The 21,639-nt window shown below is 45.2% G+C and overlaps 1 protein-coding gene across 1 annotated transcript in view; it reads left to right on the top strand.

The window, feature by feature from the left end:
- The window catches only part of LOC140408305 (SWI/SNF-related matrix-associated actin-dependent regulator of chromatin subfamily A containing DEAD/H box 1-like), a 152,348-nt gene that overhangs the window by 22,557 nt on the left and 108,152 nt on the right, over positions 1-21,639 (top strand). The window contains exons 3-5 of the mRNA XM_072495322.1: positions 2,675-2,855; positions 7,578-7,644; positions 19,996-20,096. Coding sequence (XP_072351423.1) covers positions 2,675-2,855; positions 7,578-7,644; positions 19,996-20,096 — 349 coding nt within the window. The remainder of the gene's footprint in view (positions 1-2,674; positions 2,856-7,577; positions 7,645-19,995; positions 20,097-21,639) is intronic.

Genomic DNA, 21,639 nt, shown 5'->3' with positions numbered 1-21,639 from the left:
AACACATTCTGCTATCTTACCTTTTATTCCACTATCCTTTTACAGCGCTTAACATTTTTTCTTTTTGTTTTGTGTCCAAAACATCTTTGTGCAATCTCTCCTAGCTCCTGTGCAATCTCTCCTAGCTCCTGTCTATCACTGACCTTCCATTTTGGTCCACCTACTCTGTCCCTTCATAAACAGTACAAAATCCATCACATTTCTCCATCTCTTTAGTTCTGAAGAAGTTACAGGAAACGTTAACCCTGTTTCTCTCTCCACAGATGTTGCCAAACCTGCTGAGTTTTTCCAACATTTCCTGTTTTTATTTTATTTTGCTTGTGCGGACTGTTTTCTTCCTCTCTGAAACTAACATTTTTTTGTGAAAATTATTTTATTAAGCCATTTATATATTTGCACATCCAACATAACCACAAAACAAGCCAACAGGGCTGCAAATAACCAAATCAACTAAATACCTAACACCCCACCTCCCCAGCTAAAGAGCTGGTCATTGACTTCAGGAAGCAAAGTACTGTACTGTACACACCCCTGTCAGCATCAACGGGGCTGAGGTGGAGATGGTTAACAGCTCCAAATTCCTAGGGGTACACATCTCCAAAAATCTGTCCTTGTCCACCAATGTCGACGCTACCATCAAGCCCAACAGCGCCTATACTTCCTCAGGAAACTAAGGAAATTTGGCATGTCCACATTAACTCTTACCAGGTTTTACAGATGCACCATCGAAAGCATCCTATCTGGCTGCATCACAGCCTGGTATGGCAACTGCTCGGCCCAAAACCGCAAGAAACCTCAGAGCCGTGAACACAGCCCAGTCCATCACAAGAACCTGCCTCTCATCCATTGACTCCCTCTACACCTCCCGCTGCCTGGGGAAGACCTGGCGTTGAGACTCCAACCTCATCTCCAGACGGTCGATCCCCGCCTTAATCGGATCCACCGTCCTCGCCAGGTCCTCCAGAGCCGCCGCCTTTTGCTGGATGATCATCTTGTTCACGAAGTCCACCAGCTGCTGCATAGACCACCGAAATGGTAGGGCAGGTCCCTTGCCTTCCGCCATCTTCCTCTGTGTCGCAGGCACAGTTTCTCGCTCCAACAGCTCTTTTTGCCTAAAACCACTTCTGGTCCATGAATCCATCCACCGGCGGAACAAACTCTTTTTCCACCACTCCTGCACCTTTTGCCATTAGAAAGTCCTCCTGTTAACCGGGTAAAAGGTCCAAAAACCCGCCACAAGCGGGAGCTACCACATGTGCCTGCGCCATGGCCGCCACAAAGTCCTGAAACTAAAATTTTAATTGTGGAAAACTGGGTAGGGCAAATTAATTGGAACATCGGGAAAATGTATTCGGCATGCTAGAATGTGCAGAGGCTTTCACGTAAGGGTGACTTGAATGCTAAGTTTGAATACATAACATGCAAATTCTTTTGAAGGAGCTCCTGGATTAGTTTTTTTGCTTCTGTACATCACATGAAACCTTTCTCATGGCGAACCATTTAAACCCCTCCAGCTTGCACACACTATAACTTTACAGCCATTAGTCTGAAATTGCATGGCAAGCAACGCAAAATTGCTTATCCAGGGGGTGACCTACAACGTGGTATCATTTTCTCACATTTAAAGTAAAATATTTTGTCGGGTACTCAACCAAGTTACTTGTCTGCTTTGTGGGATGACTGATTGCTACAAATGAAGCAGCCAGTCTGTCAGCCATGCAAAAAGTAACCTGAATTTTAAAGCAAGCTGTTGGATTTGTGTTATGATACAATGAATCAAGTGTCTCTAAGCATTGTTCCAAGTTGCCAAAGTAGCACAGTGATATTTTTGCTTTAGTATAACAAGGATTTCAACTTGAAAAATTCTCGAAGTAGCAATTGTTCCATAACACACAATTGGTTGCATCCAGTCTACCTAAACATTTTACCGCAACTGAGTGGCAATTCTGATCACCAACTTGCGCAACTATCAAAAAGTAACTTTGGGTAGGGGAATTTAATTGGAACAGCGGGAGAATGGGCTCTGCACGTTGGAATGGGCAGAGCATTTTAGGATTGAACTGGGATTGTCAGAGGGGAACATCTGTGTCCCACCCCTTCTCTGGTAGTAGGCTTAACCTGTGGCTGCATGATGTACATAGTATAACTTAATATATTTCCTGAGTGCATTGTGATTTATGTGAATTTTCATTGCTTTCCTTTTTCCTGAACAATGATTTTTTTTCCTACCGTTTTGCCAGTTTTGAAACTGATTACAATAAAAGTTTTAATTCTGGATAATTGGTTAAGTTGGATATGGACCACTGTCCGTGTGGAGTTTGCACATTCTCCCTGTGTTTGCGTGGGTTTCGCCCTCACAACCCAAAGATGTGCAGGGTAGGTGGATTGGCCACACTAATTGGAAAAATGAATTGGGTACTCTAAATTTTTTTTTTAAAGTTGGATATGGACATGTACTTTTGCAATCACTTTAAAATGAACCATAATGTTCTATAAATTCTGTCAAAGCATTATTATTTTTACAGTCCTTGGTGAGATCTGAAGTAAATGGGGGATACAGATGTTGTAGTTTTATGTACAGTCTGTTTTTGCATTACTTTGTTTACGCAAATCCTATCCAGACTCTAGTAGTCATTCATGTGTGCGTGTATATATACCATTTATCATCTTTCAGAAATGATCCTGTTGACTTTTCATCTGATGAGGATGAGCAGCTTTCCCCAAAAGCGAATGTGTCTTCCCTGGACTGCAGTGGCTCATCACATTTTAATACTGACTTGGGGGACTCTTCTGCTGCCAAAATAGACAAACTGATGGAAATATTTCCAAATAGAACAGATGCTGAACTAATGCAGGTCAGTAGAATGTTGTAAAATGTGTGCTTTTAGATGAGTTATTAAGAAATTACCTGATGTACTTGTTACTGAATTGTGCCTTATAGAAGATGACCCTGTTTTTTAATCCTTGGTTTGCACTGATTCCAGCCAGGATGATTTTGTGGACGCTTTGGCCTTCAATGTCTTGAACAAGAAAAGGAAAAATAATTGATCAAGCATTGCTATTTTTGTTTGTTATCGAATAAATCTTTGTTTAGAAAATACAATAAGGACATGATCCAGCATGCTTCTGATATCAGCTACAGAGTAATCATCTAGGTTAGCTTTGAGCGAGCTAATGCATGCATATATTACTAGTCCAGTGTGAGTTGTAATTTCAGGATGGGGTAGAGGAAACTGAAGAACAAAAATTATTGAATATTGTTTACTTTAAGAGGCTAAATACTTGGGTGCCAATTTAATGAATATATGTTCAACCCAGCTCATTTTCAAGTTCAGTATTATTTGGACAAGTGCATGCTAAAGTCAGCATAGATTTTTCAAGGGCAAATTATGCTTTACTAACTTGCCCGAAATTTCTGAGGGAACCAAAGGTTGTTTGAGGATAGTGCTGTTGATGTGGTGTACATGTAGTACTTCCAGAAGGCATTTGATGAGGTGACACAGCAGACATGGGCAAATTTCTGTGGATGTTGGAATCAGAAACAAAAACAGAAAATATTAGACAATTTCAGCAGGTCCGACAGCATCTGTGGCGGGAGAAGGAAGCTAATGTTACAAGTTTGGATGACTTTATCAAAGCTCTCTTTAATGTTCTGTCTTCCAAATGCCACAAGAATAGCTGGATGTAAAATAAATGGTTCTGGATGGGATAGCTAGTGACAAATACTTAGAATAGAATAGAAACCCTACAGTGCAGAAAGAGGCTATTCAGCCCATCGAGTCTGCACCGACCATTTGAAAGACCACCCTACTCTAATTCAATCCCTGCCCTATCCCTGTAACCCCACCTAATCTTTGGACATTTGGGGGCAGTTTATCATGGCCAATCCATCTAATCTACACATCTTTGGACTATGGGCGGAAACTGGAAAATCCGGAGGTAACCCATGCAACATGGAGAGAATGTGCAAACTCCACACAGTCACATGAAGTCAGAATCTAACTTGGGCCTCTGGTGCTGTGAGGCAGCAGTACTAGCCACCGTGCTGCCGCTGATAATATTTTAATGTTTATTGTTCTTTTTTTAAAATCCACTGAGTGCATGCTAAGAGTTCAGTATATTTTTATTAATGTTGTTATTTTTCTTAATTTGTATTTGTAGTTTTCTAGCCAACTTCCTCACTTCACTTGCAAAGGCATTGACTCATTGTAGGCATATAAATAGTGGAAGGGTGGTAAAAAGGAGGAATGGAGCTGATTAGGATCAAAAAAGGATTTGCACATGGATGTAAAGGGGCATGGCTGAGGTGTTAAATAAATGCTTTGCATCTGCCTTTACCAAATAACAAGATGTTACACAGGTCATGGCAAAGAATGAATTAAGTCAGACATTTGAAGGGTTTAAAATTGAAAGCAAGAGATTTTGCATATGCTGTCTACTTTTTTATTGATGAGGAGTCGGGCCATGATGGGATGTATCCGAGGAATGCAAGGAAAGTGAGAGTGGAAATTGCAATCTTCCTTAGACTTAATGCCAGTTGACTGGAGAATTGCAGATGTCACAATCTTGATCAAAGAAGGTGTAAACAAAAAAGCGCTCAGCAACTACAGGCAAGTCGGTTTAACCTGGTAGCAGGAAGGTTCTAGAAACCATAATTTGGGGCAAAATTCATTGTCATTTGGAAAAGTGCAGGTTAATTAAGGCACAGATTTGTTGAGGGCAAATTGTGCTTTCCTAACTGCCTGAAATTTTTGAGAATGAAATTTTGTTGAGGATATTTTATTGATGTGGTGTACAGGTACTTCCAGAAGGTGTTTGATTAAAGTGTCAGAGAGCAGATATGGACAATGTTGTAGCTCATGGAATGAAAGGAATCGTAGCACCATGGATCTGAAATTAGCTTGCGTGATAGGGAATGAAAAGTAGTGGTTAATGGATGTTTTTTGGACTGGAGAAAGGTTTGTTGTGGGGCTCCAGGGTCGATGTTCGGACCCTTGCTCTTCCTGAAGTATATTGATGACCTAACCTTGGAGTACAAGGTGAAACTTTAAAGGGTTGCTGTGTTAAGAATTCCGCTGATAATTGGGAAGGTGGGTGGGTATCTCAAAGCCCAGAAGGGTAACTTGGAGCACCGGTTCTTAGTTGTGTATATTTTCAATTTTGTATGTTGTGAGAAAAGATATGCAAACCGAGGAGGAATAATCCAATCTTTTTATGATAATTAATAAAGAATATTAACTGAAAATAAAAATGCCTGACAGGAAGGACTTTAATACACTACAACAGGACTCTTAACTACACACACAGTGTTACATGAAGTTATCCCTTCGTTCCCAAGGATCTACTTTTCCGAAACACTCAAGGTGCCCATTGTTCCAAAACAACATCCAGTCTTCTATAGCTCTACAGGCTAAATTCAGCAGATCATTTACATGCACACATTACTTGTCAACGTTTGGGAAAGCTGGGTTCTATTTTAGCGAATGCGTAATCTTCTCAGTTCGAGTTTTGGACTTTAACCTGCTGCCTTTTTAGCAATAACTTTCCAGGAGAGACTGCTCTCTGCATTTGCATGACTGTGATAGTAGCTGCTGCTACTGTGCCCCTTTCTCTAGTTATTATGCTATGGATATAGCATTCTTTCCCTTTGATGTTGCCCACCCTGTGAACCCAGCTTTTGGAATATAAGTGCCAATTTCCTTACCTCTCCACCTTGAAGTTGCCTCTTCTACATCCCATTGTTTCCCCTCGTCACATAGGTAAATACTTTCCCACTGGAATGCGAACTCGCATATCAAAACCCTCTTCAGACAGCTGCCCTTATTAATTTCCCATTTTGTTTTGTCCCAATTTAACTTTTTCCAATTCTTAACAGCTTATGATACGGCAACTTGGCAGCATTGTGAAGAGGATTGTGTAGAACTTCAAAGGGATACAGAGAGGTTGGTAGATGGGTGGACAAACGGTAGATGACATTCACTGCAGAAAAGTGTGAATGGTTTTGTTTGGTAGGAAGAACATGGAGGGATAATTTAATGGTCCAATTCTAAAAGGGGGGTTGCAGGAGCAGAGGGACCTCTGTGTGTGCCAGGGTCCCAGGTCCGATTCCCTGCTTGGGCTACTGTCTGTGTGGAGTCTGCATGTTTCTTCTTCTTCTTCTTCTCCTCCTCTCTCTCTCTCTCTCTCTCTCTCTCTCTCTCTCTCTCTCTCTCTCTCTCTCTCTCTCTCTCTCTCTCTCTCTCTCTCTCTCTCTCTCTCTCTCTCTCTTTCCCCCCCCCCCCCCCCGTCTGCGTGGGCTTACTAGTGCTTTGGTTTCTTCCCACAAGTCCTGAAAGACGTGCTGTTGGGTAATTTGGACATTCTGAATTCTCCCTCTGTGTACCCGAACAGGCGCCGTAGTGTGACAACCAGGGGCTTTTCACGGTAACTTCATTGCAGTGTTAATGTAAGCCTACTTGTGACAATAAAGATTACTTTACTTCAGACTATATGTTGGGACTACTTTTCTCAAGGAGAAGAGAAGTTTGAGAGGAGGTTTGAAAGAAGTATTCACAATCCTGAAGGGTCTGGACAGAATAGATAGGAAAAACTGTTCCCATAGGTGGAAAGGTCAAGAAGTGGCGGGCACAGATTTAAGGTAATTGACCAAGAAGCAATGACGATATGAAGAAAACCTTTTCACAGAGCGAGTTGTTGTGATCTGAAATGCATTGCCTGCGAGTGCGGTAGAGGCAAATTCAATTGCGGCATTGGGTTATCACAAAAGGAAGAATGTGCAAGAATGTTGGGAGTAGGCCTGTGAGTCATAGAATCACAACAGTGCAGAAGGAGGGCATTTGGCCATAGAGTCTACACTGACCCTCTGAAAGAGCAGCATAACCTAGGCCCACTCCCCTGCCTTATCCCTGTAGCCCCGGAACCCCACCCAACCTGTGGACACTAAGGAGCAATTTAGCTGTGCATCTTTGGACTGTGGGAAGAAACCGGAGCAGCCCGAGGAAACCCATGCAGATACTGGGAGAATGTGCAAATCTGACAGTCGCCCAATGTTGGAATTGTACCCAGGTGCTTGGTGCTGTGAGGCAGTATTGCTAGCCACCTGCTATCGTACCACTCAATAAATTGCTCTTGGGGAGAGCTGTGCTAACATAATGGGCTGTATGGTCCCTTCTGTGCTGTAACGACTTCTGTGATCTGGTTGTGATTCTGCAGGTGGCATTTAATATCACACATGATCGCTGTTAATGTGTAAGCATTTACAGCCAACCGTAGCAGATTGTTTAACTGTGAAGAAAGCTACAGCCAAATCTAATCCTACACTTGTCCAACATTCATGCTCTTCCAGCAGGGGTTCTCCAGATTAGAAGCCGAAACCAGAGATGATACTCCTTAACAGAGATGTTCTCATTTTGTACGGAATAGGAAGGAGCATTAGATCCATTAGTCCTTGAATAAATTCTCTGAAGCCTGGGAATGTCGGGATTTCTGACATGTTAACATTCCATTCAGCATGGATTCACTGCTATTGCTTTTTTTCTCTGCCACCTTCCTGAATTTCCTTCTCGCCCACCTTCCAGGTAATTGAATCAACAAGTACACTGGATGGAGCTGTAGCTTCGGGATTAATTTTGTTTGGAGAAGAAGGTAAGACCACTTCATTTTTGTGTTTTCTTTTAAATCGCATGTCTTAATATGTCAGTCTCTTTTCAATTGCCGTGTAAGAATTTAGCTCAGATTCATTCCATAAACATGCCTCTGACTTATTTAGTCCTATTTAAGCTTACTACTAAAATATAATTTTGACCAGTTTCCATTTGGAGAAACCTACATAGCATTTACCACACTAATTCACTTTCCAGATAACTCTTGAGAGACTAGTGACTGATTAATTGTGGAAGTATATCCTTGTATTCTATAGTCCTACTGAAGATTGACTGACCTTTTATTTATTTAAATATATATGTTGCAAACCACAAAAGGGACAAGCATTTCGATGCATTCTGCCAGTCTTTGGGACCTGGGCAACAGCCATTTTCTGCTACATCCCCAGGGCAGTGCTTTGGACCAATCGGAATTAGCTTGCCTGGTTTGAATTTAAACAAAACTTGGCAGTTAACTGAAATAAAAACCGAAAATGCTGGTCTGGCAGCATTTGTGGAGAGAGAGAAACAGTTAAGTTTTGAGTCCATTGTCAGTTAATGGTTAGTCATCTGTCAACGTGTGCATTCTCCAAGGCATCGTCTCTACCAATCAGAATCCACACACTTGCCAAGCAATCAGCACTCTCTCTCCTCATGAACTTTAAACTATTGTTCCCGTTACATTTAATATTCTTGCAAATTGTCCCGATGAGTGGAAGATAAAGCTTTGATGACGTGTCTTTTTAAACTGTACTCTTCTGTGCTAATAACCGACTATAAAGTAAACAACTATAAAACTTTGACAAAGAGTCGTCGGACTCGAAACGTTGGCTCTTTTCTCTCCCTACAGATGCTGCCAGACCTGCTGAGATTTTCCAGCATTTTCTCTTTTGTATAAAGTATCATACTTCTGTGTGAATCAAATGCAGTTTGTAAAGGCTGTGTTTGCTCATATCGCAACTGCAGAGGGCACGCTCACTGCACAGCCACAGTGCCTGTGATGTCACTGCCAATGAGTGTACTCCCTATACAAATAGGACTATCCATAATATTGAGCTGTTTATTTAAACAAATACAGTACAATAAAATGTGTATTTTTTTTCAAAGCTTTCTTACATGTGCGATGTCACAGTATTACCATGGTTATGGGTTGCAGTTTTCACAGAATATTGATCCCCAAAAACACCAGCTTAGAAATCTGGATCGTGATTGCAATTTGGCCTTACTACTTCACTCTCAGCCCCACTGTTAACCCATGACCATCTTGTATGCCGCTTCACTGACGGTCTCACTGCTGATCTCTCGCTGTATCTTGCTCACCACTGGCAAGGCAGGGAAGGCTCAGGAGAGGATTTACGAGTGACGCAGTCTAGAATTGGGAGCAGGGTGGTGAGCACGAGACAGAAAAGGATCAGGAACAGAGCAGAAGGTGGGTGGGGTGGGGGGCATTCAACAGATGCAGAATTGTGTGTCACAGTTGTCCAGTGAGAGGAACTGCACTGCGCCGATGGACAGAGTGGGTGCTGGCCCCTTGTTCTAGTTTAGTGTTGAGCAACAGTATTTGTACAATACCCGTGTACGGTGTCTTGCTTGTGAAATGCTAAACAATCTTTCCTGTGATTTAACTGCTTATATTCATATATGCAAATAGTTAAACATAATGAACTATAGTGTACCAAATGCACAAAAAATGGTCCCTTTTTGATTTTAAATTAAACGAGCAATTAGGATTGCAAATGGCATATTGGCATTTGTTGCAAAGGGTTGAGTACAAGAGTAAGGAAGTCTTTATGTATCGGGCTCTAATTAGACCACACATTGTGTACTGTGTACAATTATGATCGTACTTGCCTTGGAGATGGTGTACTAAATGATCATTGATTTGATTAGGGAGTTGTCCTACGAGGAGGAATTCCAATTCTGACATCCTGCTTATCCCTAGTTTTATAATCTTTATTAGTGTCACAAGTAGGCTTGCATTAACACTGCAATGAAGTTACTGTGAAAATCCCCTCGTCGCCACACTCTGGTGCTTGTTTGGGTACACTGAGGGAGAATTCAGAATGTCCAATTCACCTAACAGCACGTCTTTCGGGACTTGTGGGAGGAAACCGGAGCACCCAAAGGAAACCCACGCAGACACTGAGAACGTGCAGACTCTACACAGGGGAATTGAACCCATGTCCCTGGTGATGTGCAGCAGCAGTGCTAATCATTGTGCTACGGTGCTAAGATGTTTCTTCAAAGAATGTCATGAATCTCTCCAATTCTATATGCAGGAGTGCTGTGGGTGCGTTAAGTTGAGTATCTTCAAGGTTGGGATCAACATTTGTTTGGACACTAACGGAATCAAGGCACTTGAGGATAGGATAATAGAACTGAGATAGGTGAACTATGATCTTATTGAATGGCGCAGCAGGTTCAACGTCTTGGGACTATAGTTGCGTACGTGTGATGACCTAGAAGTGAAATTGTTGGTTATTTCCATATCCCTGAAAATCCAGTCCAGTTTCCAAGCTGAAAGAATGATGGTTTTAAATATTCAATATCTTCATAGTTTCCTGCCTCTTTGGATATTAAATATTTTAAAAGGGTCCTCTGTCAGTGTGAACCATATTTGAACCATAGATTCCTACAGTGCAGAAGAAGGCCTTTAGGCCCATCGAGTCTGCACCGACCCTCCGAAAGAGCACCCTACCCAGGCCCACTTCCCCGTCCTATTCCCGCAGCCTCACCTAACCTGCACATCTTTGGACGCTAGGCAATGAACATAAGAACTAGGAGCAGGAGTAGGCCATCTGGCCCCTCGAGCCTGCCCCACCATTCAATGAGATCATGCCTGATCTTTTGTGGACTCAGCTCCACTTTCCAGCCCGAACACCATAACCCTTAATCCCTTTATTCTTCAAATAAGTGGCAGATGGAATACACTGGAAAAGTATGAGGTTTTGCACTTTGGACGGCGGAATGGAGGCATGGACTATTTTCTAAATGGGGAAATGCTTAGGAAATCAGAAGCACAAAGGGACTTGGGAGTCCTTGTTCACGATTCTCTTATGGTTAACGTGCAGGTTCAGTCAGCAATTGGAAAGGCAAATAGCATTCATGTGGAAAGGGCTAGGAAGGCAAAGAGCATTCATGTGGAGAGGGATGTACTTCTGAGGCTGTATAAGTCTCTGGTCAGACCCCATTTGGAGCATTGGGAGCAGTTTTGGGCCCCGTATCTAAGGAAGGATGTGCTGGCTTTGGAAAGGGTGCAGAGGAGGTTCACAAGAATGATCCCTGGAATGTGTTGTCTGAGGAACGGTTGAGGACTCTGGGTCTGTACTTGTTGGAGCTCAGAAGGATGAGGGGAGAATCTTACTAAAACTTGCAGGATACTGCGAAGCCTGGATAGAGTGGACGTGGAGAGGATGTTTCCACTTGTAGGAGAAACTATAACCCGAGGGCACAATCTCAGACTGAAGGTACAATCCTTTAAAACAGATGCGGAGGAATTTCTTCAGCTGGAGGGTGGTGAATCTGTGGATCTCTTTGCTGCAGAAGGCTGTGGAGGGCAAATCTGAGTGTCTTTTAAAAACAAAAATGTATTTTATTAAAGTTTTTCGATCAAAAAGAATTTTCCATTTTTACAACTTTGTAACAAAATGTACATTGACCGTTATTTAAACAATATATTAACTAACAACAAGTGCAGAAAAAGAAATAGTAACATTGAAAAAATAAATATAATTATAAACAACTAGCATGGAAAAGAACAAAAACAAAACCAAGGACCCACATGTACCCCTCCCCCCTGGGTTGCTGCTGCTGTCTTTCCTGTTTTCCCTTATCGCTCTGCGAGATAGTCGAGGAACGGTTGCCACCGCCTGGTGAATCCCTGAGCCGAACCTCTTAGTGCGTACTTTATTCGCTCCAATTTTATAAACCCTGCCATGTCGTTTATCCAGGCCTCCACGCCCGGGGGTTTAGCTTCTTTCCACATAAGTAGAATCCTTCGCCGGGCTGCTAGGGACGCAAAGGCCAAAACATCGGCCTCTCTCGCCTCCTGCACTCCTGGCTCTTCTGCAACCCCAAATATAGCCAACCCCCAGCTTGGTTCGACCTGAGATCACTCTTGCCACACCCACCCAGAACCCATGCAATACCGGACATGACCAAAACATGCGGGTGTGGTTCGCCGGGCTTCCCGCGCACCTCCCGCACCTATCCTCCACTCCAAAAAATCTACTCAGCCTTGCTCCCGTCATATGCGCCCTGTGTAGAACCTTGAATTGGATCAGGCTGAGCCTGGCACACGAGGACGAGGAATTTACCCTACTTGGGGCATCTGCCCACAGCCCCTCCTCGATCTCTTCCCCCAGCTCCTCCTCCCATTTACCCTTCAGCTCCTCTACCATCGTCTCACCCTCGTCTCTCATTTCCCTGTATATATCGGGCACTTTACCAGCACCGACCCATGCCCCCGAGATCACTGTCCTGGATCCCCTGCGCCGGGAGCTGCGGAAATTCCCTCACCTGTTGCCTTGCAAATGCCGTCACTTACATATATCGGAAGGCATTCCCAGGTGGCAACTCGTATTTTTCTACCAGTGCTCCCAGATTCGCGAACGTCCCGTCCAAGAACAAGTCCTTCAATTTCACAATTCCTGCTCGTTGCCAAGAGTGGAATCCCCCATCTATCCTTCCCGGGACGAACCTGTGGTTGTTCCTTATCGGGAACCACACCGAGGCACCTGTCACCCCCCTATGTCGTCTCCACTGCCCCCAAATCTTCAAAGTCGCCACCACCACTGGGTTTGTGGTGTATTTTTTGGGGGAAAACGGCAACGGCGCCGTCGCCAGTGCTTTTAAACTTGTTCCCCTACAGGACGCCATCTCCAGCCTTTTCCACGCCGTTCCTTCTTCCCTCATCCACTTACATATCATAGACATGTTGGCGGCCCAATAGTAATCACTCGGGCACGGCAGTGCCAGTTCCCCTCTGTCCCTCCTACGCTGCAGGAACCCCCTCTTTACCCTTGGGGTCTTTCCAGCCCACATAAAGCTCATAATACTCCTATCCACTTTCTTGAAGAAGGCCTTTGTAATCAGTATGGGGAGGCACTGAAACACGAAAAGTGAGCTCGGGAGGACCACCGTTTTGACCGCCTGTACCCTACTCGCCAATGACCGGGGCACCATGTCCCACCTTTTAAAGTCCTCCTCCATCTGCTCTACCTGTCGTGTCAAGTTTATGCAAGGTTCCCCAGTTCCTAGCCACCTGGATCCCTAGATATCGAAAGTCCCTTGCTACTCTCCTCAGCGGCAGATCGTCTATTCCCCTGCCCTGTTCCCCGGGGTGCATCACAAATAGTTCACTCTTTCCCATGTTCAATTTGTAGCCCGAGAACTCTCCAAACTGCCTGAGTGTCTGCATTATCTCGGGCATCCCCTCCACTGGGTCCGCCACATATAGCAGCAGATCATCCGCATATAATGACACCCGATGTTCCTCTCTTCCTCTAAGCACCCCTCTCCACTTCTTAGAGCCCCTCAGCGCTATGGCCAATGGCTCGATTGCCAACGGGGACAAGGGACACCCCTGTCTTGTGCCCCTATGTAATCGGAAATAGTCGGATCGTTGCCTGTTTGTAGCCACGCTTGCCACCGGGGCCCCGTACAGGAGCTGAACCCATCTGATGAACCCCTCTCCAAATCCAAATCTCTTCAGTACCTCCCACAGGTAGTCCACTCCACCCTATCAAATTCCTTCTCTGCATCCATAGCCACCACTATCTCCGCCTCCCCCTCCGGTGGGGGCATCATCATTACCCCCAGCAACCTTCGTATGTTGGCATTCAATTGCCTCCCTTTAACAAACCCTGTCTGGTTGTCATGTACCCCCCCGGGACACAGTCCTCTATCCTAGTCGCCATCACCTTGGCCAGTAACTTGGCGTCTACATTTAGGAGGGAGATGGGCCTGTATGACCCGCACTGCAGCGGGTCTTTGTCTCGTTTCAGGATCAACGATATCGTCACCTTCGACATCGTCGGGGGTAGTGTCCCCCTTTCCTTAGCCTCATTGAAGGTTCTCGCCAGGGGTGGGACCAGTAGGTCCACATTTTTCCTGTAAAATTCCACCGGAAACCCATCTGGTCCCGGGGCCTTTCCTGCCTGCATGTTCCCGATTCCTTTTACCACCTCCTCCACCTCAATCTGCGCTCCCAGACCTGTCACCTCCTGCTCCTCAACCCTCGGGAACTCCAACTGGTCCAAGAAGTGCATCATTCCCTCTTTCCCCTCCGGGGGTTGGGACTTGTACAGCCTCTCATAGAATGACTTAAACACCCCGTTCACCCGCTCCGCCCTCTGTTCCATCCTTCCCTCCCCGTCCCTAATTCCTCCGATCTCTCTCGCCGCCCCCCCTCTTCCTAAGTTGTTGGGCCAGCAGTCGGTTCGCCTTTTCCCCATACTCTTATTGTATTCCCTGTGCCTTCCTCCACTGCGTCTCTGCCTTACCCGTGGTCAGCAGGTCAAACTCCGTCTGTAGTCTCCGTCTTTCCCTGTATAACCCTTCATCCGGGGCCTCCGCATATTGCCTATCCACCCTCAGAATCTCCCCGATCAGTCTCTCCCTTTCTTTACCCTCTTGTTTCCTCTTGTGGGCTCTTATGGAAATCAGCTCCCCCCTAACCACCGCTTTCAGCGCCTCCCATACTACTCCCACCTGGACCTCTCCATCATCGTTGACCTCTAGGTACCTTTCAATACATCCCCTCACCCTTCCACATACCCCCTCATCTGCCAACAGTCCCATGTCTAATCTCCAAAGTGGGCGCTGCTCCTTCTCCTCTCCTAGATCCAGATCCGCCCAGTGTGGGGCGTGATCTGAAACGGCTGTAGCCGAATATTCCGTTCCTGCCACTTTCGGGATCAGCGCCCTTCCCAGGCCAAAAAAGTCTATCCGGGAGTATACTTTATGGACGTGGGAGAAGAAGGAAAACTCCTTACTCCTCGGTCTAGCAAATCTCCAGGGATCTACTCCCATCTGCTCCATAAACCCCTTAAGCACCTTGGCCGCTGCCGGCCTCCTCCCGGTCCTAGATCTGGACCGGTCCAGCCCTGGGTCCAGCACCGTGTTGAAGCCCCCCCCCCCCCCCTCCAATACCAAATTTCCCATCTCTAGGTCCGGGATGCGCCCCAACATACGCTTCATAAAACCCGCGTCATCCCAGTTCGGGGCATATACGTTCACCAGCACCACCGCCTCACCTTGCAATCTGCCACTCACCATCACGTACCTGCCCCCACTGTTCGCCACTATGGTCTTAGCCTCAAACAGTACCCGTTTCCCCACCAGTATTGCCACCCCTCTATTTTTTGCATCTAATCCTGAGTGGAAAACCTGTCCCACCCATCCTTTCCTTAATCTGACCTAATCTGCCACTTTCGGGTGGGTCTCTTGAAGCATAACCACATCCGCCTTCAGCCTCTTTAGGTGTGCAAATACCCTTGCCCTCTTAATCGGCCCGTTCAACCCTCTCACGTTCCACGTGATCAACTGGATTGGGGGCCCTTTACCCCCCCCCCCCCCCCCCCCCATCGTCTACTAGCCATCCCCTTTTTTCTTTTTTAAACCAGCTCCTCACCCGGGTCCCACGCACCCGTTTGTCCCCCAGACGGTGCCCGACCATCCCGTCCCATATCAGCTCCCCCTTACCCTCAGCAACAGCAACCCAGTTAATCCCTCCCCCCCCCCCCCGCTAGACTCCCTTCTAGCTTGATTGCTCCCCCCATATTGCTTCCGGGAGTCAGCAAGCTCTGGCTGACCTTGGCTTCCCCCGTTTACCCTTGGCCTCCCTGCGTGTGGGGCCCCCTTCCTTCCTGCGCCCACTTTTCCCGCCACAATTTCCGTAGCGCGGGAGAAAAGCCCGTGCTTCCCTCTCAGCCCCGCCCCTAATGGCGCAGTTCCCCCTCCCCTTCTCCACCGGCGCCCACATTTCTTCGTGTCGAAAAAATTCTCCCGTCCAACATTTTTACAGATAAACCCTCCCCCTCTACCCCCTTTACAATTCCTTGCCACCACCTTGCTACTTCTTTCCAAACATCCATTCCTCAAATCTAGTCCAACTTCTCTTCTTGAATAAATGCCCACGCCTCCTCCGCCGTCTCGAAGTAGTGGTGTTTGCCCTGGTGTGTAACTCACAGTCTTGCCGGCTGCAACATTCCAAATTTCACTTATTTCCTGTGGAGCACCGCCTTGGCCCGATTGAAACTCACCCTCCTTCTCGCCACCGCGACACTCCAATCTTGATACACGCGGATCACCGTGTTCTCCCACCTGCTACTCCGTGTCTTCTTAGCCCATCTCAGGACCATCTCTCTGTCTTTGTAGCGGTGGAACCTCACCACTATTGCTCGTGGTATTTCCCCTGCGTTCGGTCTTCTCACGAGGACCCGGTATGCTCCCTCCACTTCCAGGGGGCCCGTCGGGGCCTCAGCTCCCATTAAAGTATGGAGCGTCGTACTCACATACGCCCCAACATCCGCTCCCTCTGACCCTTCGGGAAAACCCAAAATCCTTAAATTCTTCCTCCTCGAGCTATTTTCCAGGGCTTCCAGCCTTTCTATGCACCTCTTATGTAGTGCCTCGTGCGTCTCCGTCTTCATCACCAAGCCCTGTATCTTGTCTTCATTCTCGGCTGCCTTCACTCCACGGAACTCCATCGCCTGGGTCTTTTGCGTCTCCTTCAATCCCTCAATCGCCAGCAACATCGGCGCCAGCACCTCCTTGAGCTCCTTCACACATCGCCGGAGGAACTCCTGCTGTTCCGGGCTCCCTCAGCCACCACCTTGCTACTCCCTTCTCTTCTCTGCCGCTGCTCCAGAGAATCCTCCGCAATCTGGCCACTACTATCGCTTCTTTCCATCCACACCCGGGGGGACTCCTTCCTTTATCGCCTCACACTGAGTTTGGCCGTGAAAAATTTCCGTTGGGGCTCCCAATAAGAGCCCAAAAGTCCGTTAAAATGGGAGGTGCCGAAACGTGCGACTCAGCTGATCAACGCCGCAACCGGAAGTCGCCCGAGTGTCTTTAAGACAGCGATAGATAGGTTTTTGATTAATAAGGGGATCAGGGATCATGGGGAGAAGGCAGGCGAATGGGGATGAGAAAAATATCAGCCATGATTGAATGGTGGAGCAGACTCGATGGGTCATGTGGCCTAATTCTGTTCCTATGTCTTGTGGTGCAATTTAATATGCCCAATCCACCTAACCTGTTCTACTTTGGACTGTGGGAGGAATTTCGGAGCCCCTGGAGGAAACTCTTGCAGACATGGGGCGAAAATGCAAACTACACACGAACAGTCACCCATGACCGAAATAGAAACTCGGTCCATGTGAGGCAGCAGTGCTAACCACTGTGCCATCATGCCACCCTGGCAACTATCAGCATTTGTTTAACGTTTGAAAAACAACTTTTCATGTTCTCATGTTCTATCTATTTACCAATCAACGCTAGCTTCCGAGTCACTTAACAGTTGGCTGCGTATTGGTTGAGTAAATAGCAATACGTGGTTTTACAAGAATAGCTTTTTTTCTTTTGTATTGCAGAGGACTTGTAAAGATTTTGCTTACAGAGGACAAAAATGTATCTTGCTCCACAGAAATTTAGCTTCAAAAATATATTTACACATGAGCAATAGCTAAAACCACATCTTGATTGATTGATTGACCAACCGACGGACCGACCGTTGACAGATGGTACATCGACAAAACAGTGATTGGTTACAGTGTGGAACAAGGGGCCAAACAAAGCAAATACAAGAGCAGCATCGGGCGTCGTGAATAGTGTTCTTACGGGGAACAGATCAGTCCGAGGGGCAGTCATTGAGGAGTCTTGGAGCTGTGGGGAAGAAGCTGTTCCTATGTCTGGATGTGCGAGTCTTCAGACTTCTGTACCTTCTGCCTGATGGAATGGTCTGGAAGAAGGCAATGCCTGGATGGGAGGGGTCTCTGATAATGCTGTCTGCCTTCCTGAGGCAGTGAGAGATGTATACAGATGTATACAGAACCAATGTGGGGGTGGCAAGTTTGTGTGATGCGTGGGCTAAGTTCACCACTGCAGTTTCTTGCGATCTTAGACTGAGCTGTTGCCATACCAGGCTGTGATGCAGCCGGCTAGGATGCTCTGTGTCTTTTCTTTTCTATATTCTCTTCTTTTCTATATTCTAATTTGTTTGGGATAGCTTGGAAAGATAATTTGCCATCCTTTTAAGTTCAGAAGAAGAAGAATGTCTACCTATTGTAATGTTCATGTGACATTGTAATCTCTTGTGGATATGTGTTTAAAATTAAGCATTCTAATTTGTCTATTGAACACGAGTTTTTTGTAAGAGCATGTGTGCCAGATGACAGGGGTTCACACCCAGCCACTGTACTTGTGCATATACTTCTATAAAAGCCATTTAAGGAGTTAGCTGGCCCTCGTAAAAGTAGGAGTTCATACTGTAGATGGAAAAGTAAACATCATTACTTGGCACATTCATGGGCATAAATAGAGATTTGCTGTAATTTTTCAATTTTCTGCTTTCATTCTTGTTGCATCTAGTTATTGATGGCAGTAAGGCAAAGTAAATAAGTGTGCATTACATCAGAGAAATTTACCTCCTGTTCTAGCAATATAGAACCAAAGAAACCTAGAAAGCTGTGCGCGTGCGTGTCCGTTAACAGAATACTGTCAGCAGTATTAATGTAGTTACAAATTGCCGAATCTGATTTGTGTGCAAATCTTATTTTAAGATATCCATTTTAAATCAAATTTTACTGATATTAATGCCCATTGAATAGTGTTTATTCTCGTTACTTTATTGATGAGCTATAGAATTGTGTAATTCTTCATAATGCATGTGTTTAATAATGCTAGTTTAGAGACCAGTTATCTAGCTGCCATCAGTGCATTTATATATGCCATTTCTATAGGAATTTTGTGTGGCTGGGGTTTTCTTAGTATCGTCCCACCCTAGTCTCTCTGAAGAGTGTGAAAGGATCGTTTCTGTACAGTGCATCTATGTTGCATGGATCTGATTGAAGAAAAGTGTTTTTGTCAGAGGATGAATTTGTGTACAAATCACCAAAGTGCTCAAAACAGTTAGTTGTAAATTAATACAACTTGAAGGAGATATGTGGGGTGAGGAACAGAGTTAACCTTTCACATCAACTTATTTCATTGGAACTGGGAAGAGTAAAAATTAATCACTTTTATGCAACTGAAAGGGGGGAGGTTGGAAAAATAAGGGAAGGGTGTAAGACAGAAGAGATTAAATGACGGAAGGTTGGTGGAATAGGGCTAACAAGAGTGGCAATTGGCCAAGTAAGGAAACAAAAGATATCTAGAAGAATTGCAAATGGCAATGATGAAAAACTGCCAATCAAAAGTAAAAAACAGAGGTTTGAGTAAAACCCAAACCTGCAACAATAAATGAAATAAAATGGGGGCAAAGGTTACGGCCTGAAACTGTTGAATGTGCTGTTGAGTCCAGAAGGCGGTATAGTGCTATTCGTTGAGTGATGCATCTTTTGTTTCTTGTGTGGATTAATGCAGGCTAGGAATCAGTGGGGTTTCTGACTTCCAAATCAACAGGGACCAAAACATTATGCAACTTGCTGATGCTAGCATCAGTTGAGCGGATACCATTGAGTTTGAGATTTGCAATGGCAGTTAAAAAAGAGAATGGAAGTTGGAAGCATTAAAACATTTGCTTTTGGTACTTTTCTTCAACTTGGCCTTTTATTGTACCTTTCCGTATTTAAACAGCAAGCTAACCTTTTAGATCTAACCTGACCAACCTTGTACTGGAGCAATTTATTGAAATATCAAGCGCCACATGTAAACAATTTATAGTATGTGCGTATCGTGCATTGAACTGAAGGGTGAAGAGGAACAAAATCGTGATACTCTGTAATGCGCATCAATGCAGAAAGTCAGGGGCAGCACGTTGGCACAATGGGTTAGCCCTGCAGCCTCATGGCGCCGAGGTTCCAGGTTCGATCCCAGCTCTGGGTCATTGTCCGTGTGGAGTTTGCACATTCTCCCCGTGTTTGCGTGGGTTTTGCCCCCACAACCCAAAGATGTGCAGAGTAGGTGAATTGGCCACGCTAAGTTGCCCCTTAGTTGGAAAAAATTAATTGGTTACTCTAAATTTTAAAACAAAAAAATCAGTGCAGAAAGTTGATTGGAGAGGGTTTCAGGGTTTTGTTGAATGGTAACTGCATTTTTATTTGTGTGTTCATCTATCATATAAGAAACAGGAATGGGATGGAAGTGAGCAATGTTATTTTCGTTTTAAAACTTGTATTTGTATTTTCAGCCACTGCTCGGAAAAGGAAACTTGAAATGCCCCAAAACAGCAGTTCCGAAGAAAGTGAAGATCTCCCTATTTCCTCCACCAAGAAGAAGAAACCTAATCGTGTAGGTTTTTAATTTGAACTATAAGAAACCTTCACCATTGCGATGTGCACAAAATTTGCAGAGAATTTTTATCTAGGATTTTCATTTTACGACCTAACAAATTTGATTAAATATCCTCCTCCAGCTGATGAGGTTTCATTGTCTTGGGATTAGTAGATGACCTTTATTTGTTTCACAAGTAGGCTTACATTAACGCTGCAGTGAAGTTACTGTGAAAATCCCCTAGTCGCCACACTATGGCACCTGTTCGGGTACACTGAGGGAGAATTCAGAATTTCCAATTCACCTAACAAGCAAGTCTTTTGGGACTTGTTGGGGGGAAACCGGATCCCCAGAGGAAACACACAGGGAGAGCGTGCAGACTCCGCACAGACAGTGATCCAAGCCAGGAAACAAACACAGGTCCCTGGCGCTGTGAAGCAACTGTTCTAACCATTGTGCTGCCCAGTGCAAACCTACGTTATTAAATCAGACATCGCAAGAGATAAATATGAATAATTTTTGCAGTAGGATTCTCAGGACTGTAGCCACCTAGTTTGTTATTCCAATGAGCTGCCATACTTAGTGAACTTTGCCCAATATACTGTCTGTACAGACATTCTAAACATGTAAATGTTTTGGGGCTCTCTCTACTCAAGAACTTTTTTTTGGTGTACGTTTTTTTTGGTATCCGTTATAAACCATTGAAGATTCAGAGGGTTTTATAGCAAACTATAAAGGGACTGTAAAATAACCAACTAAGAACTGGACCAATTCAATTGTGTGATGGAAGAATAAGGGAGGCGGGGTTTAGAGGTGTTGCAAAATTGACAAGGAGCTATGGAGTCAGGACCCCAATCAACCATTATCTCAGATCTTACGATATCGGTACAGAATTAGGCCATTCGGTCCATCGAGTCCGCTCTGCCATTGGATCATGGCTGATATGTTTCTCATTCCGATTCGCCTGCCTTCTCTCTGTAACCCTTGTTCCTCTTTTTTTAAATATAAATTTAGAGTATCGAATTAAGGGGCACTTTAGCATGGCCAATTCACCTACCTTGCAGATCCTTTCGGGTTGTGGGGGTGAGATCCACGCAGATAAGGGAAGAATGGCCGTGTGGAGTTTGCACAGTGGCCTGGAATTGAACCCGGGTACTTGGATTTGGATTTTGTTTATTGTTACGTGTATCGAGGTACAGTGAAAAGTGTTTTTCTGCGAGCAACTCAACAGATCATTAAGTACATGAAAGTAAAATTCACGTTTTCGCATTCGTGGGGGTAGCACAAGTGGCTAGCATTGTGACTTCACAGCGCCAGGGTCTCCGGTTTGATTCCCCGCTGGGTCACTGTCTGTGCGTAGTCTGCTCATCCTCTCCGTGTCTGCGTGGCTTTCCTCCGGGTGCTCCGGTTTCCTCCCCACAGTCCAAAGATCGTGCAGGTTCGGTGGATTGGCCATGCTAAATTGCCCTTGGTGTCCAAAAGGTTAGGAAGGGTTATTGGGTTACGGGGATAGGGTGGAAGTGAGAGCTTAAGTAGGTCAGTGCAGACTCGATGGACCGAA

This window comes from Scyliorhinus torazame, chromosome 3 (assembly GCF_047496885.1).
Source record: "Scyliorhinus torazame isolate Kashiwa2021f chromosome 3, sScyTor2.1, whole genome shotgun sequence".
NCBI lineage: Eukaryota > Metazoa > Chordata > Chondrichthyes > Carcharhiniformes > Scyliorhinidae > Scyliorhinus > Scyliorhinus torazame.
The sequence above is the reverse complement of the archived record's forward strand: the minus strand, read 5'-3'. Positions and strand labels throughout refer to the sequence as shown.